The sequence below is a fragment of the Engystomops pustulosus genome, chromosome 2 (genome assembly GCF_040894005.1).
Source record: "Engystomops pustulosus chromosome 2, aEngPut4.maternal, whole genome shotgun sequence".
NCBI classification, from domain to species: domain Eukaryota; kingdom Metazoa; phylum Chordata; class Amphibia; order Anura; family Leptodactylidae; genus Engystomops; species Engystomops pustulosus.
In genome coordinates, this window is record NC_092412.1 from 29,207,976 (window position 1) to 29,234,679 (window position 26,704).

General features: G+C 47.9%; 1 protein-coding gene across 1 annotated transcript in view; it reads left to right on the top strand.

Moving 5' to 3' along the window:
* The window catches only part of HEPHL1 (hephaestin like 1), a 64,449-nt gene extending 39,570 nt beyond the window's left edge, over positions 1-24,879 (top strand). Inside the window, exons 15-20 of the mRNA XM_072134132.1 lie at positions 296-402; positions 1,326-1,548; positions 1,716-1,855; positions 12,833-12,995; positions 21,008-21,034; positions 21,117-24,879. Coding sequence (XP_071990233.1) covers positions 296-402; positions 1,326-1,548; positions 1,716-1,855; positions 12,833-12,995; positions 21,008-21,034; positions 21,117-21,319 — 863 coding nt within the window. The 3' untranslated portion in view covers positions 21,320-24,879. The remainder of the gene's footprint in view (positions 1-295; positions 403-1,325; positions 1,549-1,715; positions 1,856-12,832; positions 12,996-21,007; positions 21,035-21,116) is intronic.
* Positions 24,880-26,704: the final 1,825 nt, after the last annotated feature.

The following is a 26,704-nucleotide window of genomic DNA, read 5'->3' on the forward strand; positions in this document are numbered from 1 at the left end:
ATAGACACTTTTATTATTTCTTGGACAACCTGCTGCCTATGGTCATGGCTGTGGTCTTGGAAGATTTTTGTTTTGGGATTGTCTCTGATTGTCTTCTGCCATGGTCTGTGGCCTGGTTGGGGCTTCTATTCATGGGACGCACCGAGAAACAAAGTAAAGCATCAGTCTTACAAATATTTAATCTGAGCTTTCCCCATCTGGGCCAAAGCTCCACCAACACCAGGACTAAATAATCCTAAATTAGATACAATAATGTGCATCCATAATGTGTCATTTTACCTTTTTGTTTCTCTAGGAGGTATAAACACTTATCAATGGAATGTTCCAGAACGATCTGGACCAGGAAGTAATGATCCGGACTGCTTAACATGGGCCTACTATTCCAAAGAAGATGTTATGAAGGTCACTATACAAAGTTTTTTTCAACTTTTTTTTTAATGTTTCTAGTTGCTTCACATTATAGTGTAGGGGTTTTCACATTATAGCATTTTTGGCTATATGGATAGGAGATGGGACCGTTGTCTATCTAGATAATGGAGCATCATTAGTGGTAAAGAGTCAAGTCTATGAAGTCTCTCCATTTACTTATTTGGGATGTCCAAAAATATCTATGGTGTCCTAGGCTTTTTTTTGAACGCCCATAAAACTGAATGGAGATTCTTGTACATGCGTGACCCTCAACTTAATCACTTGAAGAAGGGGCCTAGTTTTTTTGTATCCTAGTTTTGTCGCCATAAATGCTGATATAGAAGATATTGGAGATAGTTTCTGCCCCCTATAGTCATAACTGGGAGCATAAAAGTTTTGACCCTCTTAAAGACAGAGGTACATGTGCCCCCAAAATATTTGGTGCTCACTGGTTCTTTGCTCGATCACTGGTTTTGGTTGCTGCAAACTACCTTTATCACTGATGGAAGAGTGATGTTTAATGCAGCTTAAGCTCTTCTGGTGGATTTGGCTTTAAAAATTGCATAAAAACCTGCATATGTGTCTATCAGTCTCTGCATATGTATATAGGACATGAAGACTAAGAGAAAAATTTGCGTCGAGAAGGGCCAAAACTACAAGCCCATAGACATAAAACAATGACAGTACATCTGTGTATTCTTCTTATCTATAACACACAGATTGCGAAAAGTGATCTTTGCCTCCGCACCCAGATCGCCGCCTGAGGCGAGAGTCCCAAGTCACCTCATGACTAGTGTGGTTCTGATACCAGGACTCTTGAAGCTTCAAATTAGTGTTTAAGAGACCTTATTTTCTTTGTCTTAATACTATACTTAGATGATATATTTATAGTGTTGTACTTTCACTCCATTGTGCAGGATATGTACAGTGGCCTGGTGGGACCACTCTTGACTTGTAGAAAAGGTATTCTGAACAATAAGGGCCTGAGAAAGGACATAGCCCGGGAATTTGCATTGCTGTTCTTGGTGTTTGATGAAAATGTGTCTTGGTATTTGGACGATAATATAGAAAACTATATTCACAAAGATCCTTCTGCTATCAACATTACGGAGGAATTCGAAGAAAGCAACAAAATCCATGGTAGGTAAATCTTGATGTAGTAGCCATAGCCAACAAATCTGCTTAAAAAATTATTAGTCTATTTAATACATTACATCCCTTACTGCTATTCTTACTGTACATTAGGTTTGGCATTTCCCTTGTCTGCTTTTATTTTTAGTTTCTTTTTATGAATTTCCATTTTACAGCTATAAATGGAAAGATCTATGGGAATCTGCATGGGCTGATCATGACGGAAGGTGAAAAGACCAATTGGTATCTTTTAGGATTGGGGAATGAAGTGGACATGCACACGGTTCACTTTCATGCTCAGAGCTTCCTATATAAGGTAAGTGCCGTATGTATAACCAAGTATAAGGCAACCTGAGTATAAGCCGAGGTACCTAATTTTACAAGTGCCCCCTTTAACAAAATGTCCAGCAGAGTGCCCCCATTAATAAAATGTCCAACAGAGTGCCCCCATTAATAAAATGTCCAGCAGAGTGCCCCCCTTAGTATAATGTCCAGCAGAGTTCTCGCATTAGTATAATGTCCAGCAGAGTGCCCCCATTAATAAAATGTCCAGAAGAGTGCCCCCATTAATAAAATGTCCAGAAGAGTGCCCCCATTAATAAAATGTCCAGGAGAGTGCCCCCCTTAGTATAATGTCCAGCAGAGTGCCCCCATTAATAAAATGCCCAGATGAGTATAATATGATGCCCAGATGAGTGCCCCCCTAAATATGGTGCCCAGTAGAGTGCCCCCATAAATATATATTGACCAGCAGAGTGCTCCCATAAACATAGTGCCCCCTTAAAAAAATAAAGTTAGTACTCACCATCTGGCGTCCTCTTCTCCACGCAATAACACTTTGGATTCTGGCTGGCAGATGCACATCTATTTGATCTGGAACCCAAAGAGGTGATGTGGGGAGAAGAGAACACCGGGGGTTAGTGCTAACTTTTTTTATATACCTGAGTAAAATTGTGCTGAAAAACTCGGCTTATATTTGAGTATATATAGAGGATTTTTGGATTTTTGACTACTTCTACAATGTAATACAGCCAGTGCAGAGTCGGCGCATACGCTGTCTCATAGTCTAGATGCACAGTTGTGATCTGATGCAGTATTTCCATGATGATCTTTTGCGATGCAACAATGTGAAGTTCTAGGATGATGATCTAGGATTATGATGTGCAATACAAAGCAGCAATGTCTGTGATAGTCCAAACCTTATTCAGGATATATATATATTTTCAATATTGAAAGATATTTCTGTACTTAGATGCTACAGTATCTAGATCTCAACAAGGAACAATGGTGTAATGTTTCTAATAAAGAGATTGGCAAACCAAGGCGTGCACAGGGTGCCCATAGCGGTGCCACCTTACTAGCAATAAATCAAAAGAGAATTAAAACTGAAATAATTAAGCTAGAATTCCAATTCCCTGGAGCAGTTTACTAAGAACATGAAGTATACATTATGGGGCTTATTTACTAAGGGTCTCACTCCCGCATTTCCGTCGTTTTCAGACTTCTTGGGGATCGTGCCGCCGGGAAAGGGATTTAGAAGGGCATTGTGTCGTATGTGATTGGATTTTGGTGCATCGGCGATGGCTTTCATGCAAGAGAAATCAGGGGGGGGGGGGGGGGGTTTGGCCGTCGTACGAACCTACTGATTCGGACTGAGCTCAGGATTTAACATTTAAATTGTGATGCAAGACAATGGGGCTCATTTACTAAGGGTCCTGCGGCCGCAATTCCGTCAGGTTTTCTCGAATATTTCCGTTTTGCGCTGAATTGCTCTGGTTTTTGGCGTATGCGATCGGATTGTGGCACATCGGCGCCACGACAGAAGTCGGGGGGCGTGGTTGTCGGATTCGGACAAACCGCGGAATTTAAAAAAATAATTGTGTCGCAAGATCAGCACTCACATGCACTGGGAAGAAGAAGGTGAGCTCCGGTGGACCTCCGCGCAGCAGTGACACCTGCTGGATATCGGGCGCACAAGCTTAGTGAATCCTCGGCGGACAACGCGCATTGAAACATTATAAAAGTGCTGCAGATATTTTCCTAGGTTTACTATTCAAATTTTTTGACATTTAAAAATACTAATGTATTGTTTCTTACAAAAACAAAGTATGCCTCTTTTATTTGGCCTTTCAACCAGTTTTTCTAGTTTCTGCATTGTTTGCCCTGAATGGACATGTAAAGAATTTGTGAAATGTCTGAGATATTGTAGCCTCCAGCACAGGACTGAGGGGAATGGGATCGGACTCCAGGTTCTGAGGGTTATTTTGTTCTATTCGCCTTCCTGAGGACCCGTCATATTATATTAAAGAAAGAAGTTTCTTAAATCCCCTGTACATGTCACATTATGATATTCCTGGTTTGCGGATAAGCAATCTGCGCCAGTATTCTCTGTCATCCTGAATTTAGAATTCACCTGAGGACAATCCAGATGTAGCACGCACATTCTTCCATGTGTGAACCTTTCTTGGATGTAGGAGTTTGCATGTTTCTATATACAACCTGAGTGAGTGAGCGAGTTGAGTTGTGCTTTAACCACAACTTTCTTCATTCAGATGCTACATGTGGAGTGCACCAGCATGTGGTCTATCATATCTCCTTTACAAAAAGATAGGAACCCCCAAGAGCAGCTGAGTTTATGGAAAAAGCCCACTTTGCTCCTTATGTCCATCAGGGGCAGATATTTGTAGGAAAGTGGGTAACATAATAATTATATAAAAACCCTAGATTGCTGCTGCTGGTGCAGTCACTGTGTACATACATGACATTACTTATCCTGTACTGATCCTGAGTTACATCCTGTATTATACTCCAGAGCTGCACTCACTATTCTGCTGCTGGTGCAGTCACTGTGTACATACATGACATTACTTATCCTGTACTGATCCTGAGTTACATCCTGTATTATACACCAGAGCTGCACTCACTATTCTGCTGGTGCAGTCACTGTGTACATACATGACATTACTTATCCTGTACTGATCCTGAGTTACATCCTGTATTATACTCCAGAGCTGCACTCACTATTCTGCTGCTGGTGCAGTCACTGTGTACATACATGACATTACTTATCCTGTACTGATCCTGAGTTACATCCTGTATTATACTCCAGAGCTGCACTCACTATTCTGCTGCTGGTGCAGTCACTGTGTACATACATGACATTACTTATACTGTACTGATCCTGAGTTACATCCTGTATTATACTCCAGAGCTGCACTCACTATTCTGCTGCTGGTGCAGTCACTGTGTACATACATGCCATTACTTATACTGTACTGATCCTGAGTTACATCCTGTAAATCTTTTATTTTATATAAAAGTAAAAAACATAACACAAACCAAACATAATATACAATATATACAAAATATATACAATATCTTACATGCTGGTCCAGCCCCATTCATACCTAGCAAAAATAATAACTTACAATACACCAAAATGAATAAACACCAAATACCACAACCCCCACCCAACCGATTATTACATCCTAAACCAAACCAATAACAAAACACTAGCCACACCCACAAATAAACATAAATGACCATAAATATACATAAACCCACCCCGCACCCTCTAATAACAAACCACCCCACACCCATTTATTATTTTTTTTTTTTTTTTTTTTTTAAATATATATAATAACAAACACAGAATACACATAACACTACACTAAACTAAATCCCTCACCCGCACCCTCCCCTTCCCCCCAGACACTGGTCTAACGTCCAAAGTTTGCGTTAAGTAGTCCAGACCAGTGCCCAGGTCAGTTCATAAGTCCCACCACCATCACCCCCCTCCCAACCTAACGCTATGCCCCAAACCCCACTATATACAATATATACAATATATATACAGTAATTACAACATAACATAAAGAAAACAGAATACAAATAAAGTCTAAACAACATCAATCCAAACCACATAAAGCCCAGGTTCGGCCCCTGCAAGCCCAACATCACTACATGCCCAGATACAAAACAAAAATCTACTGTGCAGCATCAGCCCAACACCAGGAGAGGAGATGACAGACTAAGGGACACTAAAGGAGAACCCCCTCCAAAGGAGAGAGGCCCTCCCCGTGCCCAGCCTCTCATACTCCAGAGAGCGCACCTTCACCAGGTCACCCAGAATGTTCCTAACCACCTCATCCACCGGGAGGATTTTACGCTGCGTCGAAACTAAGCACCGTGCGTTCCACGTGTGGTACCTGACCACTAGACTGACTAGGAATAACGTGCATCGGTCCCGGCCACCCAGGCCTCTGAGTGCTCCATAGGCCCACTCCGCATAGGAGAGACCGGCCAACCCGGGCCAATGGATGGAAGCGCCCACCCGGTTGTACACCTCTGTGTTAAAGGGGCACTGAAGCAGGAAGTGGTCCATGCTCTCCAGCAGGCCACCGCACTCCTCCCGGGGACAACCCCTTTCCTCAGAGCTCCTACACTTCAGATTGTCCCTCACACACAGCTTTCCATGGAAGCAGCGCCAAGTCAAGTCCCAAAACTTCAAGGGGATCCTGATGGAATTCAATAAACTCAAACCCACCCCCAGATCCCGACTTGGGCAATCCCTGAGGGCCAGGGGCTTCTGGAAATGGGTCAACAGAACCCTTTTGTCAAGGATTTTCCTTGACATGGTCCTGATCTCCCACATTCCCAGACCCCACCGGCGAATCACCTTCAGAACCGGGGTAGCGTAAGCCGGAAGATGCCCATGCGGTGTGCGAAGATCCTTCACTTGCCCTCCTGTCTCCCATTCCTGGAAGAAAGGCCGAAACCATCCCCTGCAGGAGTATACCCACGTAGGAGCCCTCTCTTTCCAGAGGTTTGCTACATTGATCTTAAGAAAGGTATTCACTAGGAACACCACAGGGTTGACCATACACAACCCTCCTTGTCTCCTCGTGCGGTAAGTAACCTCCCTCTTGATAAGGTTCAGCCTATTCCCCCATAACAGCTGGAAGAACAGACTGTACACCCGAGTCCAGAGGGGTTCTGGCAACATGCACACACTGCCCAGATAAATCAGTAACGGGAGCAGGTAAGTTTTGATCAGATTAACCCTTTCTCTGAGGGTCAAAGACCAACCCTTCCACTGGTCCACCTTCTGAGCGGCGATCTTAAGCCTGCCGTCCCAGTTTTGCATGGGGTAATCCCCCTGGCCGAATTCGATGCCGAGAACTTTGGCAGAGTCCTGGGGCCCTGGAAGAGTGTCCGGGAGATCAAAGCCTGGATCCCCCTCTCCCAGCCAGAGACTCTCACACTTATCCCGGTTGATCTTGGACCCAGAAACCTCTGAGTAGCGGTCAACCTCTGACATCACCCATTGCGCCTCCCCTCCCGAGGACACGAAAACGGTGACATCATCGGCATACGCTACCACCCTTAGAGTGGCTTCCGGTGCTGCCCGATCCATCCCGACTCCCACCAACGGCCCACGATCAACCCTCCTAAGGAATGGGTCAATCGCGAACACGTATAAAAGTGGGCTCAGAGGACAACCCTGGCGAACACCAGACCCGACCTCAAAAGAGCGGCCAATCCAACCGTTCACAAGCGGGAAACTCTCTGCCCCTGCGTACAAAACTTTCAGCCAATTGACAAACTCCCCAGGCAGGCCATACCTCAGAAGGACAGACCAGAGGTACTCGTGGTTAACCCGATCAAACGCTTTTGCCTGATCCAAGGACAGCAAGTACCCCTTCCAGTTACCAGCCCGGCCCTGCTCCACTGCCTCCCGGACACAAAGCACAGCACTAAATGTACTGCGGCCTGGAACAGAGCAGTGCTGGGTCCCCGAAAGGAGCCGGGGCGCAAACTGCACCAGCCGATTAAACAGCACCTTTGCCAAAACCTTTCTGTCCGTATTGAGAAGCGCTATGGGACGCCAGTTCTCAATACGAGATCGGTCCTTACCTTTTGACAGGATGATCAGGGCAGACCTCCTCATTGACTTCGGCAGAGCGCCCGAGGAAAGACACTCATTGAATACCTCAGTCAAGAGGGGAACCAAGGCGTCCTTAAAGGTCTTATAAAACTCAGATGTTAAGCCATCCGGACCTGGCGATTTCTTGAGGGCGAGCCCTTCAATCGCCCGGCTGACTTCCTCTTCACTGATCATCTCTGTCAAAACATCAAGAGAGGGGTCTACTCCTGGCTCAGGGACAGTTTCAGCCAGGAAATCCGACATCACATCCCGATCTAGATCCTTCCTGCCCAAGAGGTGCGAGTAGAAGGATCTGACGATCTCCAGAATCCCTGATCTGGACCTTTTCAGGGATCCCGTACTGTCAACCAGTCCCGTGACAACTTTACCATTCACTGACATCTTGCAGTTTCTGTAAGGGTCGGGCGAGCGGTATTTCCCGTAATCCCTCTCAAAAACCAAAGATGCGTGTCTATCGTACTGACACCTCTTCAGCAAGGATTTCACTCTGGAGATGTCCTCACGACTACCCCCAGTCGAGACGAGATGCTCGAGTTTCCTCCTCAGGCCCTGATACAGGCGGTACCTGTCCAGGCTCCTGAGGCTCGAGAGCTGGCGGAAGAATCTCGCCACCCTTTTCTTGAGCATCTCCCACCACTCTGACTTACTGCTACAAAGGCCCAGCAATGGTACCTGGCTCTGAAGAAAGTCCTCAAAGGATTGTCTGATCTCCGCTTCCTCCAGGAGAGACGAATTGAGCTTCCAGTAGCCTCTTCCCATCCGGGGGGTCTCTGTAACATTCAGAGAAAACAAAATTAAACAGTGGTCGGAGAACTCCACCTCAACAACGGACACTGCTGAAGAAATGGCTTCCTCCTTTAAATAAAACCTGTCTATTCTAGACCTGCAGCTACCCCTATAATAGGTGAACCCCGCGTGGCCTGGGGTGTGCCGGATGTGGACATCCACCAGGCGAGCCTCACTAGCTATGCTATTAAGAGCGACGCTATCATAAGTCAGCTTGTCTCTGGAACCTCCCCTATCCTGGGACCTCGTGACAGCATTGAAGTCCCCTCCAAAGACCACCTGCCGACTTGTAAAAAGGTAGGGCTTGATCCTCATAAAGAGACACTTCCTGTCCCACTTGGACTGGGGACCATAGATATTAATTAGGCGAAGTTCTTGTCCCTTCATGAGGACATCCAGGATCAGGCACCTCCCCATTTCTAACTCAATAACTCGTCTGCATTCTACCGGTGCGGTAAAAAGGACCGCCACTCCGCTATACGGCTCGGCCGCAAGAGACCAATAGGAAGGCCCGTGTCTCCATTCCCTCTTAGCTTTAAACACGGCCGCCAAATCTGGCAGCCTGGTCTCCTGCAAAAATAAAATGTCGGCTTCAACACGGCCAAGAAAATCAAAGGCCGCAAATCTAGCCGCATCAGACTTAATGCTGGCGACATTAATGGACGCCAGCGTCAACGGAGTGGGTGCCGCCATCATGAGTGATTGAGTTAGACGGCTTTCTTTTTACCCATCTTACCACCACCCTCGGGAAATGAACACCCCCTTTTTAGACATATTGTGGTGTCCATCTCCCGCACCTCTGATGCTTCAGGGGCAGATCCAGGACCTGCCCCCTCATCCTCGTCTCCAGACTCTGGGCCAGTCTCCCCTCCTGAGGACCCTGACTCCCCAGGGAGAGACTCGGCACCCCCTGCAGGCTCCGCCACCTCTGGCCCTTCACCCTCAGCCCCTCCATCGGCAGGAGAGGCTCCATCCAGGGCCAGGAATCGATTTGAAAGTTCGACCAGCGGGGGGTCGGTTGCACCTTCCTTGGGTACCTTAGTCAGGGAGGGAGAAGATCTTACACCTCCCTTCTTTTTACCCTTTTTCTTCTTTTTGGCGCCACGCTTACGCTTTTCCTCTAGCCACGCCCTATTATCCTCGTCCATACTCTCATAATGGGAGGAGTCTGAGGACGTGGCACCTTCCTCTCTCTCGATCCTCCTGACCTCCTCATCCAGTACATCATCCCCTGGGGCCTCAGCGACAGGTGTGGTCTCCAGGACAGCGCCAGAGGTTGTCCCAGCAGCCCGAGACTCCCCCCGCTCTCTCTCCTGTTGACGCTTCTCTAGACGCCTTAGCTGGGCAGGCGTCTTTTTCCTGTCTTTCTTCCCTGGCCCCTCCACTCCTCCGCCTCTGCTAGTCCCCTCCCCAGCAGATTCAGCCTCATGGCTTTCATCCGCTGAGGCTGAGCCCGCATTAGCGAAGGAAAGAGGACAACGACTGTACGGGTGACCGAGATCACCACACAGGTTACACCTAATCTGCCCTGTACAGGATGCAGCGAGATGGCCGACACCCCCACACAACGCACACTTCTGCACGGTGCAGTTTGCGCTGAAATGTGTGGGGTCACCGCACCTGTGACACAGCTTAGGCTGCCCCCGGTAGAAGATCAGGATCCGATCCCTCCCCAGGAAGGCTGATGAAGGGATGTGGGCGACTGAGTTACCTGAACGCCTCAACTTTACCATGAAGGTCCAGGCCCCTGACCAGATACCAAACTCGTCTCGATTTTTCTCGGGTACTCCCAGTACCTCTCCATAACGATTCATCCAGGTCATGATGTCAAAGCAAGATAGTGATTCGTTACGGGTAAGAACAGTCACTTTCTTGAGTTCGCTCTGGCGGGACACTGCTTGCACAGCAAAGTCCCGCCACTCGGGCTCGTTGTATCTCAGCTCATAGTTGGACCAGAAGAGCTCAAGCCCCTCCGGCCGAACAAAGCTGACATCAAACTCAGATGTACCATAGGGATGGATCAAGGCAAAGATGTCAGCCGCCTTGAAGTCCATCTTCAGCAGCAGCTCAACTACCCGTGCCCGAGGGGGACACACATCACTGCCACGCCACCGAAGACGGACCACATTCCTACGGTTAGCACCCGGCCCGGTTGTCGGGAGCGACCATGGTGTCTCCCTGCCTCTTTGCTCTCGGAAGGCAGACAGGCCGTGCCTCTCTATCCAAAACGACAAATCAACCTCCTGCCCCGCTACATTGATCGTCCTTTCTCCCTTCTGTAAGGCCTGCAGGAGGCGCCGTTGCAAAAAGCCGTCCCCAGAGCCCAGAGACGAGGATGATGGACCCCTACTTCCCCCAGCAGCGACACTGGCACAGCTCTTAACGGGGGCCGCCACTGGGGGAGCAACCGGACCAACCCCTGCACCCACCACATTAACACTACCCACCTGCATGTTACACTCAGCCGCGCCACTCACACCCCCAGTCACTCCATCACCCACCCCCAAAGCTGGAAAAGATTCTCCACCACTCACACCCCCAGTCACTCCATCACTCACCCCCATAACTGGTAACGGTTCTCCACCACTCACACCATTCACATTATCCACCACAACATTACTGACTCCACTCACACTGGCTGGACCAGCAACAACATCAGGGGACATGACCACCTCCGCATCTTCAGGCACAAGGGACGGGGATCCCCCCGCAGAGCATCGCCCAGAGGGGACCACAACTCTTGTCACACCTGTGCCCTCCGCATCATCGGTAGCAGATGTTATTTTACTTCTCCTAGGGCTTGGTAACATTCGCCGCTGTTCTTTAGCCGGTGTGAGGCGCCGCTGATCTCCAATTTCCGTAGAATTCACATTATCCCCAACACCAACACAGAATAACACTTTTTGTCTGGGAGGTCCGGAGCCCTCAGCCTCAGCGACCCCTCCACACTGCCGCCGCCCCATAACCAAGTGATCAGCGGCAACAGCATGAAGAGGCGCCGAGGCACCGGAAGCTGCCACCAGTGCCGGGCTATCCCCCCCTCCCAGCGGGGGACGCACCACAGCACTGGATTTTGATGTTATCGCCACTGCCGAGCCGCCCTGACTGTCCGGCCTTGCAGCCGATGCCTCCCCTGCTCCCCCACTGTTACCACAAACAGAGACGGAGCCCATCGCCACATCAGATGTCACACCTGTAATCTCCCTGCACCTTTGCACCGGGTCCACAGCAGAACTCGGGGGGGTTTGGGTAGCAGGGCTTGCACAGTGAGCTGACCCTGCGCTTTGCCCGGGGGGGTGTACAGGGAGGGGGGTAAAGATGAAACGTACCTCTTCTTGCTGCTTTGGCCTGGTCTTCTTACTCTTCCTCCGGCTGCTCCCCCCAGTGGCTTCCTCTGGGAGTTCGTCACCAAAAGAAAAGTTCTCCATGCGCACTGGGGACTCAAGCAGCCGGATCTCCGCCATGAGCGCCCCTCCCTGGCTGCCGGTGTCACTGTCCTCCCCCGAGCGAGGTGTTACTGCTGGCTGTCCTGCAGGGGGCGCACTGCACGAGGCCTGCTGATCTTCCTGCAGGCCGCCAGGTGGGAACTGCTGCTCGTTATCATCATCATCATCCTCCTCCTCCACCTGGCTTGCAGGCTGCAACCCCTTCAGCCTTTGCTCTCTGGTATCAGCCATTTCTGAAAATCTCTCATCATTTAAAAGTTTTTCTTTAAATGGACCGCTGTTATTACAAATAAAGTTCTTTCTCTTCATCAGCTTATCAATGTCAGCTTTAAGTTTGTTAATTTCACAATAAATTTCTGTTTTCCGTTTTTTTTGCGCTGTGTTCGCCCTGGCGCGGGCACATCGCAGCTCCTCCCGGAGCCTCCTGATGGTCTTTGTCGCCTCTTCGTACTCACAGAGGTGGCTCTGGACCCGGGAGGCATAGGTGGACAAAGACTCCCGGGGCCCCTGCACCGCCCAGCCTCCCCCCGCATGGTCAGCCTTACCTCTGTGAGCACTCCGCTTCATGGCTCCAGCCCCGGAAGGACCGCTCTCACCCGCACCCACATCCAGGTTCTTAGGGTGTTGCTTCACATTAGACTCAGGGGGGGTGGGAGTCACACTGCTGCGACTCCTGGTGGACCGTCTCACCCCTGAGTCCTCCATCGCGCTGGCCGGTTGCTGTCCTCTCCTGCCTCCCGCCGGCCTAGACCGGGAAGCAGGAGCCTGGGAGTCGGCTCCCTCGCTCATCCCCAGGAACCCAACTCCCTCCCTGGGAGAGGAGAGAGCAGGCCCTGGGTAGGTAGATGGATCCTCCAGGAGCTCAGGAGCACAAGCACAGAGCAGCTTCACACACAGACACACCCTCCTCTAACGAGGTAACCGCCTCCAGAGCTGCTCTCACTATCTGCTGCTGGTGCAGTCACTGTGTACATACATGACATTACTTATCCTGTACTGATCCTGAGTTACATCCTGTATTATACTCCGGAGCTGCACTCACTATTTTGCTGCTGGAGTCACTGTGTTCACATATTACTGAATGATAGTTTACATGTTTGACTTTGCCTTTTAGAAAGACAAGACCCACCGTGCGGATGTATATGACCTTTTTCCTGGGACATTTCAGACAATAGAACTGATTGCTGGTAATCCTGGGACCTGGTTGCTGCACTGCCATGTCTCTGACCACATTCATGCTGGTATGGAAACAACTTTTACTGTGAAGAAGAAATCAGGTAAGTCCATTCTTATTACAGGGAAAAATATATAAAATCTTTTAAAACAATTTAAAATCTTTATTTATATAGTGCTTTACAGATTCTGGGGAACATATACAAATAAAAGACAAGAGCTTACAGTCTGAGGATGAGGGGGTGACACAAGAGCTTACAGTCTATGAGGATGAGGGGGTGACACAAGAGCTTACAGTCTGAGGATGAGGGGGTGACACAAGAGCTTACAGTCTATGAGGATGAGGGGGTGACACAAGAGCTTACAGTCTGAGGATGAGGGGGTGACACAAGAGCTTACAGTCTGAGGATGAGGGGGTGACACAAGAGCTTACAGTCTATGAGGATGAGGGGGTGACATAAGAGCTTACAGTCTATGAGGATGAGGTGGTGACACAAGAGCTTACAGTCTATGAGGATGAGGGGGTGACACAAGAGCTTACAGTCTATGAGGATGAGGGGGTGACACAAGAGCTTACAGACTATGAGGATGAGGGGGTGACACAAGAGCTTACAGTCTATGAGGATGAGGGGGTGACACAAGAGCTTAGAGTCTATGAGGATGAGGGGGTGACACAAGAGCTTACAGTCTATGAGTATGAGGGGGTGACGAAAGAGCTTACAGTCTATGAGGATGAGGGGGTGACACAAGAGCTTACAGTCTATGAGGATGAGGGGGTGACACAAGAGCTTACAGTCTATGAGTATGAGGGGGTGACGAAAGAGCTTACAGTCTATGAGGATGAGGGGGTGACACAAGAGCTTACAGTCTATGAGGATGAGGGGGTGACACAAGAGCTTACAGTCTATGAGTATGAGGGGGTGACGAAAGAGCTTACAGTCTATGAGGATGAGGGGGTGACACAAGAGCTTACAGTCTATGAGGATGAGGGGGTGACACAAGAGCTTACAGTCTATGAGTATGAGGGGGTGACGAAAGAGCTTACAGTCTATGAGGATGAGGGGGTGACACAAGAGCTTACAGTCTATGAGGATGAGGGGATGACACAAAAGCTTACAGTCTATGAGGATGAGGGGGGACACAAGAGCTTACAGTCTATGAGGATGAGGGGGACACACAAGAGCTTACAGTCTATGAGGATGAGGGGGACACACAAGAGCTTACAGTCTATGAGGATGAGGGGGGGACACAAGAGCTTACAGTCTATGAGGATGAGGGGATGACACAAGAGCTTACAGTCTATGAGGATGAGGGGAGACACAAGAGCTTACAGTCTATGAGGATGAGGGGATGACACGAGAGCTTACAGTCTATGAGGATGAGGGGAGACACAAGAGCTTACAGTCTATGAGGATGAGGGGGTGACACAAGAGCTTACAGTCTATGAGGATGAGGGGTGACACAAGAGCTTACAGTCTATGAGGATGAGGGGGTGACACAAGAGCTTACAGTCTATGAGGGGGTGACACGAGAGCTTACAGTCTATGAGGATGAGGGGGTGACACAAGAGCTTACAGTTTATGGGCATGAGGGGGTGACACGAGAGCTTATAGTCTATGAGGATGAAGGGTGACACAAGAGCATACAGTCTATGAAGATGAGGGGGTGACACAAGAGCTTACAGTCTATGAGGATAAGGGGGTGACACGAGAGCTTACAGTCTATGAGGATGAGGGGGTGACACAAGAGCTTACAGTCTATGAGTATGAGGGGGTGACACAAGAGCTTACAGTCTATGAGTATGAGGGGGTGACGAAAGAGCTTACAGTCTATGAGGATGAGGGGGTGACACAAGAGCTTACAGTCTATGAGGATGAGGGGATGACACAAAAGCTTACAGTCTATGAGGATGAGGGGGGACACAAGAGCTTACAGTCTATGAGGATGAGGGGGGGACATAAGAGCTTACAGTCTATGAGGATGAGGAGGTGACACAAGAGCTTACAGACTATGAGGATGAGGGGGGGACACAAGAGCTTACAGTCTATGAGGATGAGGGGGTGACACAAGAGGTTACAGTCTATGAGGATGAGGGGATGACACAAGAGCTTACAGTCTATGAGGATGAGGGGGTGACACAAGAGGTTACAGTCTATGAGGATGAGGGGGTGACACAAGAGCTTACAGTCTATGAGGATGAGGGGATGACACAAAAGCTTACAGTCTATGAGGATGAGGGGGGACACAAGAGCTTACAGTCTATGAGGATGAGGGGGACACACAAGAGCTTACAGTCTATGAGGATGAGGAGGTGACACAAGAGCTTACAGACTATGAGGATGAGGGGGGGACACAAGAGCTTACAGTCTATGAGGATGAGGGGGTGACACAAGAGGTTACAGTCTATGAGGATGAGGGGATGACACAAGAGCTTACAGTCTATGAGGATGAGGGGAGACACAAGAGCTTACAGTCTATGAGGATGAGGGGGTGACACAAGAGCTTACAGTCTATGAGGATGAGGGGGTGACACAAGAGCTTACAGTCTATGAGTATGAGGGGGTGACGAAAGAGCTTACAGTCTATGAGGATGAGGGGGTGACACAAGAGCTTACAGTCTATGAGGATGAGGGGGTGACACAAGAGCTTACAGTCTATGAGTATGAGGGGGTGACGAAAGAGCTTACAGTCTATGAGGATGAGGGGGTGACACAAGAGCTTACAGTCTATGAGGATGAGGGGGTGACACAAGAGCTTACAGTCTATGAGTATGAGGGGGTGACGAAAGAGCTTACAGTCTATGAGGATGAGGGGGTGACACAAGAGCTTACAGTCTATGAGGATGAGGGGGTGACACAAGAGCTTACAGTCTATGAGTATGAGGGGGTGACGAAAGAGCTTACAGTCTATGAGGATGAGGGGGTGACACAAGAGCTTACAGTCTATGAGGATGAGGGGATGACACAAAAGCTTACAGTCTATGAGGATGAGGGGGGACACAAGAGCTTACAGTCTATGAGGATGAGGGGGACACACAAGAGCTTACAGTCTATGAGGATGAGGGGGACACACAAGAGCTTACAGTCTATGAGGATGAGGGGGGGACACAAGAGCTTACAGTCTATGAGGATGAGGGGATGACACAAGAGCTTACAGTCTATGAGGATGAGGGGAGACACAAGAGCTTACAGTCTATGAGGATGAGGGGATGACACAAGAGCTTACAGTCTATGAGGATGAGGGGAGACACAAGAGCTTACAGTCTATGAGGATGAGGGGGTGACACAAGAGCTTACAGTCTATGAGGATGAGGGGTGACACAAGAGCTTACAGTCTATGAGGATGAGGGGGTGACACAAGAGCTTACAGTCTATGAGGGGGTGACACGAGAGCTTACAGTCTATGAGGATGAGGGGGTGACACAAGAGCTTACAGTTTATGGGCATGAGGGGGTGACACGAGAGCTTATAGTCTATGAGGATGAAGGGTGACACAAGAGCATACAGTCTATGAAGATGAGGGGGTGACACAAGAGCTTACAGTCTATGAGGATAAGGGGGTGACACGAGAGCTTACAGTCTATGAGGATGAGGGGGTGACACAAGAGCTTACAGTCTATGAGGATGAGGGGGTGACACAAGAGCTTACAGTCTATGAGTATGAGGGGGTGACGAAAGAGCTTACAGTCTATGAGGATGAGGGGGTGACACAAGAGCTTACAGTCTATGAGGATGAGGGGATGACACAAAAGCTTACAGTCTATGAGGATGAGGGGAGACACAAGAGCTTACAGTCTATGAGGATGAGGGGGGGACATAAGAGCTTACAGTCTATGAGGATGAGGAGGTGACACAAGAGCTTACAGACTATGAGGATGAGGGGGGACACAAGAGCTTACAGTCTATGAGGATGAGGGGGTGACACAAGAGGTTACAGTCTATGAGGATGAGGGGATGACACAAGAGCTTACAGTCTATGAGGATGAGGGGGTGACACAAGAGGTTACAGTCTATGAGGATGAGGGGGTGACACAAGAGCTTACAGTCTATGAGGATGAGGGGATGACACAAAAGCTTACAGTCTATGAGGATGAGGGGGGACACAAGAGCTTATAGTCTATGAGGATGAGGGGGACACACAAGAGCTTACAGTCTATGAGGATGAGGAGGTGACACAAGAGCTTACAGACTATGAGGATGAGGGGGGGACACAAGAGCTTACAGTCTATGAGGATGAGGGGGTGACACAAGAGCTTACAGTCTATGAGGATGAGGGGGACACACAAGAGCTTACAGTCTATGAGGATGAGGGGGGACACAAGAGCTTACAGTCTATGAGGATGAGGGGAGACACAAGAGCTTACAGTCTATGAGGATGAGGGGGTGACACAAGAGCTTACAGTCTATGAGGATGAGGGGGTGACACAAGAGCTTACAGTCTATGAGTATGAGGGGGTGACACAAGAGCTTACAGTCTATGAGTATGAGGGGGTGACACAAGAGCTTACAGTCTATGAGGATGAGGGGGTGACACAAGAGCTTACAGTCTATGAGTATGAGGGGGTGACGAAAGAGCTTACAGTCTATGAGGATGAGGGGGTGACACAAGAGCTTACAGTCTATGAGGATGAGGGGGTGACACAAGAGCTTACAGTCTATGAGTATGAGGGGGTGACGAAAGAGCTTACAGTCTATGAGGATGAGGGGGTGACACAAGAGCTTACAGTCTGAGGATGAGGGGGTGACACAAGAGCTTACAGTCTATGAGTATGAGGGGGTGACGAAAGAGCTTACGGTCTATGAGGATGAGGGGGTGACACAAGAGCTTACAGTCTATGAGGATGAGGGGATGACACAAAAGCTTACAGTCTATGAGGATGAGGGGGGACACAAGAGCTTACAGTCTATGAGGATGAGGGGGACACACAAGAGCTTACAGTCTATGAGGATGAGGGGGACACACAAGAGCTTACAGTCTATGAGGATGAGGAGGTGACACAAGAGCTTACAGACTATGAGGATGAGGGGGTGACACGAGAGCTTATAGTTTATGAGGATGAAGGGTGACACAAGAGCATACAGTCTATGAAGATGAGGGGGTGACACAAGAGCTTACAGTCTATGAGGATAAGGGGGTGACACGAGAGCTTACAGTCTATGAGGATGAGGGGGTGACACAAGAGCTTACAGTCTATGAGGATGAGGGGGTGACACAAGAGCTTACAATCTATGAGTATGAGGGGGTGACGAAAGAGCTTACAGTCTATGAGGATGAGGGGGTGACACAAGAGCTTACAGTCTATGAGGATGAGGGGATGACACAAAAGCTTACAGTCTATGAGGATGAGGGGGGACACAAGAGCTTACAGTCTATGAGGATGAGGGGGTGACACAAGAGCTTACAGTCTATGAGGATGAGGGGGACACACAAGAGCTTACAGTCTATGAGGATGAGGAGGTGACACAAGAGCTTACAGACTATGAGGATGAGGGGGGGGACACAAGAGCTTACAGTCTATGAGGATGAGGGGGACACACAAGAGCTTACAGTCTATGAGGATGAGGAGGTGACACAAGAGCTTACAGACTATGAGGATGAGGGGGGGACACAAGAGCTTACAGTCTATGAGGATGAGGGGGTGACACAAGAGGTTACAGTCTATGAGGATGAGGGGATGACACAAGAGCTTACAGTCTATGAGGATGAGGGGAGACACAAGAGCTTACAGTCTATGAGGATGAGGGGGTGACACAAGAGCTTACAGTCTATGAGGATGAGGAGTGACACAAGAGCTTACAGTCTATGAGGATGAGGGGGTGACACAAGAGCTTACAGTCTATGAGGGGGTGACACGAGAGCTTACAGTCTATGAGGATGAGGGGGTGACACAAGAGCTTACAGTTTATGGGCATGAGGGGGTGACACGAGAGCTTATAGTCTATGAGGATGAAGGGTGACACAAGAGCATACAGTCTATGAAGATGAGGGGGTGACACAAGAGCTTACAGTCTATGAGGATGAGGAGTGACACAAGAGCTTACAGTCTATGAGGATAAGGGGGTGACACAAGAGCTTACAGTCAATGAGGATGAGGGGGTGACACAAGAGCTTACAGTCTATGAGGATGAGGGGGTGACACAAGAGCCTACAGTCTATGAGGATGAGGGGGTGACACAAGAGCTTACAGTCTATGAGGATGAGGGGGTGACACAAGAGCTTACAGTCTATGAGGATGAGGGGGTGACGCAAGAGCTTACAGTCTATGAGGATGAGGGGGTGACACAAGAGCTTACAGTCTATGAGGATGAGGGGTGACACAAGAGCTTACAGTCTATGAGGATGAGGGGGGACACAAGAGCCTGCAGTCTATGAGGATGAGGTGGTGACACAAGAGCTTACAGTCTATGAGGATGAGGGGGTGACACAAGAGCTTACAGTCTATGAGGATGAGGGGTGACACAAGAGCTTACAGTCTATAAGGAGGTGACACAAGAGCTTACAGTCTATGAGAATGAGGGGGGACACAAGAGCTTACAGTCTATGAGGATGAAGGGTGACACAAGAGCTTACAGTCTATGAGGGGGTGACACGAGAGCTTACAGTCTGAGGATGAAGGGTGACACAAGAGCTTACAGTTTATGGGGATGAGGGGGTGACGCAAGAGCTTACAGTTTATGAGGATGAGGGGGTGACACAAGAGATAAAAAATCTTGTATAATGGTCCAGCCATTCTTTATAAGGGAACAGGGTGACACAAGAGCTTACAGTTTATGGGGATGAGGGGGTGACACAAGAGCATACAGTCTATGAAGATGAGGGGGTGACACAAGAGCTTACAGTCTATGAGGATGAGGAGTGACACAAGAGCTTACAGTCTATGAGGATAAGGGGGTGACACAAGAGCTTACAGTCTATGAGGATGAGGGGGTGACACAAGAGCTTACAGTCTATGAGGATGAGGGGGTGACACAAGAGCCTACAGTCTATGAGGATGAGGGGGTGACACAAGAGCTTACAGTCTATGAGGATGAGGGGGTGACACAAGAGCTTACAGTCTATGAGGATGAGGGGGTGACGCAAGAGCTTACAGTCTATGAGGATGAGGGGGTGACACAAGAGCTTACAGTCTATGAGGATGAGGGGTGACACAAGAGCTTACAGTCTATGAGGATGAGGGGGGACACAAGAGCCTGCAGTCTATGAGGATGAGGTGGTGACACAAGAGCTTACAGTCTATGAGGATGAGGGGGTGACACAAGAGCTTACAGTCTATGAGGATGAGGGGTGACACAAGAGCTTACAGTCTATAAGGAGGTGACACAAGAGCTTACAGTCTATGAGAATGAGGGGGGACACAAGAGCTTACAGTCTATGAGGATGAAGGGTGACACAAGAGCTTACAGTCTATGAGGGGGTGACACGAGAGCTTACAGTCTATGAGGATGAAGGGTGACACAAGAGCTTACAGTTTATGGGGATGAGGGGGTGACGCAAGAGCTTACAGTTTATGAGGATGAGGGGGTGACACAAGAGATAAAAAATCTTGTATAATGGTCCAGCCATTCTTTATAAGGGAACAGGGTAAATAAAGGTGCTGCTGCTTGAGCCAGTCATCAGCCGCCATCTTATATACAAAGTTCAAGGTGAATGTGACTGCAGAAAAGCATCTATCTGATCCCAAGTGATTCTTGTCAGAGGCCGATTATAGGGTCCCCAACAGAAGATATTATCAAGGAATCAGCTGTAATCAGACTTAATGGGGGAGATTTCATTAAGACTGGCATACAGGCTCCAGTGCCCATATTTACAGCCTCTTTCTTAATACGGTTGCAAACTCCACCAGTTTGTCCTCCGCTTGCCTCACTCTCTGACACACCCAAAGTTACATACTGGTCGGTAAAGCCTGAAACTGGCGGAGAGGGGGTGATTTGTGTGCTTTTTCTGCCAGAAAACTATTGGAGAAGGCATAGTTAATCTCCCCTGTTGGGTCCTCCAGATTTGGAGATGATCTGCTAAGGATGAAGGGAGGCATCCCACCACACTTATAGAGGTTCTAGTAGGTTTGTATGGACCCGATAGAACTAAATATGTAAATCTCTTTTGTTTTTAATTTCAGACCAAGAAGAAGAACACATACAAAGAGGTAAGTTTCCTTTAGGCCACAAAAAAAATATATAAGTTTCCAAGGTCTCCACAGTTTGGTTAATTTCTTCTCTCCATTGTAGATTTTGAAGGGCAGGATGGAGTGCCATTCCTCGGAAGAGTCCTCACAGTCGGCCAGGCACATGCCGCCCTGCTGTCTCTGTTGGGCATTGGGGTGGTTCTTCTCATCGTTCTGGTATTGGTCCTGTCCATCCTCAACCATCGAAAGAACAAAATGCATTACAGCACCATCAACAATGGTGCCATCCAAATGAACAGTATATGAGAAGGGCACCAGGGGATGTGGAATCTCCGGAGGGGACATGGAATCTCCATTACCGTCAGAAGTGCCTTGGGATAGAGGGTGCATTTGCACTTTACCGTTACTGTTTACAAGCACAGGATTACACTGGATTGGTGCGGAGATCCCCAGGATTAGGAGGCTGGATTATTAAAGGGGGAAGAAGGCCAGCAGGTGGCATCCTGGCAATGAACTTAACACATTTTACCATTAGTATCTGAGCTTTATAGTTTTAAGGGATTAAAACCTACAAAAGGGACATTTTTACATCTCGATCCTCAAAGCATTTGAATGTATCTGCACTAGATTGAAAACATAGGCAATATTTTATGATGACGGACAGTGTATTTTTGTATTGTACCTACGGGCGGCGCTGTTGCTTGAAGTTTTATGAAGAACTTTTACTTGCATCTTGCACATGTAGGTGGCGCTGTAAACTAGGCTCATTTTAGAACCATCCATAGGGGATTAGCCTGTAAATAAATGTCAAATACTTTATCATACCAGTTAGAAATGGCCATTAGTACACAGCAATGCTTCGTAGTTGACGCTCCTCATCAGTACAGGGCAGGTTTCTGGATCACTGGATACTTAATGTACAGGGTCTCAGAAAGTACCAACTGCTTGTATAACAGTTACCAAAATAGTGGATAGAAACATAACCTATTATTTAGGATAAAATATGTCTATTAGTTTAATAATGTAATATTTAAAGGGAATCAGGCAGCAGTTTTGATTGGTCAGCGTTAGGTAGCATCCCTGGAGATCTATGAAATCATACCATTGTGAATATCATTAGTAGCAGCAGGACTGTGAAAATAGATTAAGTTCTGGGATTCTAGATTCTCCAAGTGCACTAAAGGTGTGTCCTCAAACTGCTGTGCTCTTAGCACTCTGCACAGAACAACTCCACAACCGTTCCCCTCTGCATGACTACTGTAGTATTCAACAAAAACCTGCTACAGCTTATATTTGGCGCAAAGGAGGCAGGTTGGTGCACAGAACTAAGAGTACAGCAGTGTGAGGATACATGGAAGAGGATTCAAAGGAAATCTACCGCTTTTGTGGTCGCCATTTTAGCTAAATATACTTACCTGTCCGCGTCTTTATGTACATCTTGACACGTATCTTCATTAGACCAGGCTTTCCTTGACACGCCAGGGTTCCTGACTTTTAGAAAATATGTTTTTTTAGCGTCAGCTGCTCTGTGTACGTCACTGTTGGCTCATAGATACGCACGCCTCCAGTGTTTCGTCATCAGGCTCTCCAGCAGGGAAGAGGAGAAATGTAATTTTTCACAGTTCTGCTGCTACTAATAACATATACAAAGCTATGGTTACACTCCTCTCCAGGGATTAGTTATATAGTTTACAAATTCTTGGAGTGAAGCACATAAAATAAGAATGTAGATGTAAAATAATATATTTGATATTCGTTAATTACTATAAAAATACTAGAGATTTATCATCAAGTTTCTGAGGTAAAACTGTTCTAGTTGCCCATGGAAACCAATCAGAGCTCAGATTCAATTTTATATACAGCTGTGGGAAAATGAAAGCTGAGCTCTGATTGGTTACTATGGGAAACTAGAACAGTTTTACCTTAGACACTTCAGATAAATCTCCCTATTAGACTATAACAAGCACAAAACTGTATTAGGCCATAATGAAATAGATGATATATAGCACAGACTATAGACCACAGACCAGGTGCCTATTGGCCAGTTGCCGTGTAAGGTTTACCATATACATTAGTGAATGGCAGCCATACCATTTACTTAGTGTGTGGTCTCCCAACTCAAAAGTTCAGTCTGATGGATCTTACCTTGCCCAATTTTTATAAATCTCCATTGATGTGCGTTCCTATTGCTACAGAGAAGACATGCACACTTGGCTGAAGAAGTTTTGGCTGGTAGCCACCTGCCTTGTATGAAGGGGCAGGAATCTAAAAGATAAGGGGTCACAGCAGGATGTAAAGCACGTTTTAGAGAGCAATGCCCGGCATGGGGTGCTGGCGCCAGAGGCCAAAAAGCTACATGAGGCTGAAGGAGATAGAGAGCAGTAGATTATAGCAGCATTAGGTGCAGCGTGGCATGGCAACACCCTTGGGTGCTATGAAATGTTAGGATGCTGCATGGGGTGATATGAAGATGGTGGCATGAGGCAGTACTTAGGTGGCAGGATGCTGTTTGGGGTGGTAGTAGTTTGAAGGATACATGAGGCAGTACTTGGGTGGCATGAGCTGGAAGGATGCTGCCTAGGTTAGGATGAGGGTGGCAGGATGCATGAGGCAGTACTTGGGTGGCATGAGCTGGAAGGATGCTGCCTAGGTTAGGATGAGGGTGGCAGGATGCATGAGGCAGTACTCGGTTGGCATAAGCTGGCAAGATTCTGCCTGGGTTAGGATTAGGGTGGCAGGATGCATATGGCAGTACTTGGGTGGCAATGGCATGAGCTGGCAAGATGCCGCCTGGGTTAGGATCAGGGTGGCAGGAACCATGAGGCAGTCCTTGGGTGTATGTAACATTAGGATGCTGCATGGGGAGGTAGTAGTTGGTAGGATGCATGAGGCAGTACTTGGGTGGCATGAGCTGGCAGGATGCTGCCTAGGTTAGGATCAGGGTGGCAGGAAGCATGAGGCAGTCCTTGGATGTATGTAATGTTAGGATGCTGCAATGGCATTGGCAGGATGCATGAGGCAGTACTTGGGTGGCATGAGCTGGCAGGATGCTGCATGGGTTAGGAGAAGGGTGACACAAGGACAGAATGCATGCGGCAGTACTTGGGGGGCATGAGGTGGCAGGATGCTGGCAGTAGTTGAATGACATAAGAGGACAGGATGCTGCACGGAGTAGGATGAGGGTGGCAGGATGGCATGAGCTAGTACTTGGGTGGCATGAGATGGCAGGATGCTACATGTGCGAAAATCAGAATGGGAGCAGGTGGCAAGGTACAAGGTGACTACATGGAGTTAGATCAGGTTGGCAGGGGAGGGCAGGATGCATTAGGCAGTACTTGGGCACAATGCAGTATCGGGGTGGCTGCAGGTGGCAAAATGTATGAGGCAGTAACTAAGGGGTAAAATCATGGTGGGGCAGGATGCATGAGCCACTAGTTGGGTGGCATAAGATGGCGGGATGCTGCATAGAGGAAAATCTGAATTTTACATGGGTGATGCTGCATGGGGTAGGTCAGGGTAGGAGCAGAGGGTCCCCAGCTGAGAGCAGAGACCTTACTATAAGATGGGGCACACAATGCTTCTTCTTTCATGCCCTGAACAGATCTCCCTTCCCTTTGCGGAGCTGTGACCTGGGCGGTAAATGTGCCCATCCTGGTGGCCCTCCACCTCCATAGGCCACTGTATACCCAGCGCTGCACTGTGGTACAGTATCTATGCAGCTGCTCTATGTGAATGTGAAATTTCCATCCTTTTGGGATGAATTCCATGATATTTTATTATGTTTTATGTTATTTTTCATTTCCAGGATGTTTTATATTGTGCTACATGTATATATATTACAGGCAATAAAGAGTGTGAGGATAACAGTATGTGACGGGTCCTATGAATGGGGCGCAATGTTCTCCGTCATGTGAGGGGGATTAACCGCAGATGACTCTGTATATAATCGGTAGCGTGCGCTGTCAGTCCATATATAACAGACGTGTGATCCGCTACCCCATAGTCAGGAGGTTTTAATTTTAATGCATCATTTCTGGAAATTTATAAACTGGACAAACAATTTTATGTAACTTGTTTTCATAAAACAAGGTCCTGGATCAGCCTTATGGTATAATAGATGCATAAATGAATAATATGCCAGCAGTTTTTGATCTATGTAAATCCTTGATTGGTGAGACTCTGGTCATTCAGCGGACTCATAAGCCCAGGTGCATGAATATATTTTTGCTTAGCTATTTCTGCTCTATAACATGTTGTCTGCAGATAGGACACTATGTACAATCTGCTCTGCTCCCACTGCTCTATGACATGCTGTCCGCAGATAGGGCACTATGTACAAGCTGCTCAGCTCCTCCTGCTCTATAACATGCTGCCTGCAGATAAGGCACTATGTACAAGCTGCTCAGCTCCTCCTGCTCTATAACATGCTGCCTGCAGATAGGACACTATGTACAATCTGCATAGCTCCTCCTGCTCTATAACATGCTGCCTGCAGATAGGACACTATGTGCAATCTGCACAGCTCCTCTTGCTCTATAACATGCAGCCTGCAGATAGAACACTATGTACAATCTGCCCAGCACCTCCTGCTCTATAACATCCTGCCTCTGAAGACAGAACATGTGTATTGCAAATAGGCCCTATTTTAGCAAATAAAGGTTATCCATAATATGGCGAAACTTGCTTTCCATTATATTTTCCGTTACTGTTCTATATTTTCAAGATCAAGGATTGCTGCCATTGAAAAGGAACCTTCATTGCTGCTTTCATAGGACTCTGCCCTGGTAAAGGTGAAGGGTTTGTAACCAGAGCTGTGCACATGTATGATCATCACACATAGTAACAGACACCTTACCGGGGGATTGGTCCGAATGATCAACCCCCACTTCCCTACACAAACACACACACCTTCTGCTTTGTGGTGTGCTGATCTGCTGACATGAAGGCCTCAGGCTGACTTAAGAAAATAACAAAACATAAAGGAAATCTACCATCAGAATCCCTCCATGGACACTTACTCATAGATCCAGGCACCGTGACTGTGGTAATTTGATATCCATGGCCTCCTTCCTTCTAAAAGCAACTTTTACAATTATGCTAATGAGCCAGAAGGGCTCTGGGAGTTGTTACCAGAGTCCCTCTATGCTGCTGCCATGATATTACAGCAAGAAGGGGGGAAGGTGCTGAGGGAGCAGGGGTATGTGTAACAGCCTGTAAGGGTGCAGCACCCCCAGAGACTCATTAGCATAATTTCAAAAGTTGAATTTAGGAGGAGGCCACAGCGAACAAATATAAGAAGATTACCACAGTCACAGTGCCCGGATTTTTGAGTAAGCGTCTCCGGTGTATCCTGATTTTGGTGGTAGATTTCCTTTCAGTAATTTAAAAAGTTTTAAACACTTTTAAATGTTGTCGGAAAAAAAAAAACATAAAGTCTTAGGCCGAATTCACACTAACGTATGGCACCTTCCCCATGGACGTCAATGGGCGCACAGAGCGATGTACGCGGGGACATGTCCTATCTTTCCCCGTTTGCGCGGCTGTACGCCGTGGATTTCTATGGAGAGGGGTCACCCCTCCTCCACTCCAGTGCGCTGGACGTACATCTGCCGGCAGTCTCGTGGTCAGGAACAGGCAGATGATCAAGGTAGGCGGTAATGATGCAAGGCCGGGGACAGATGTCACCTTCAT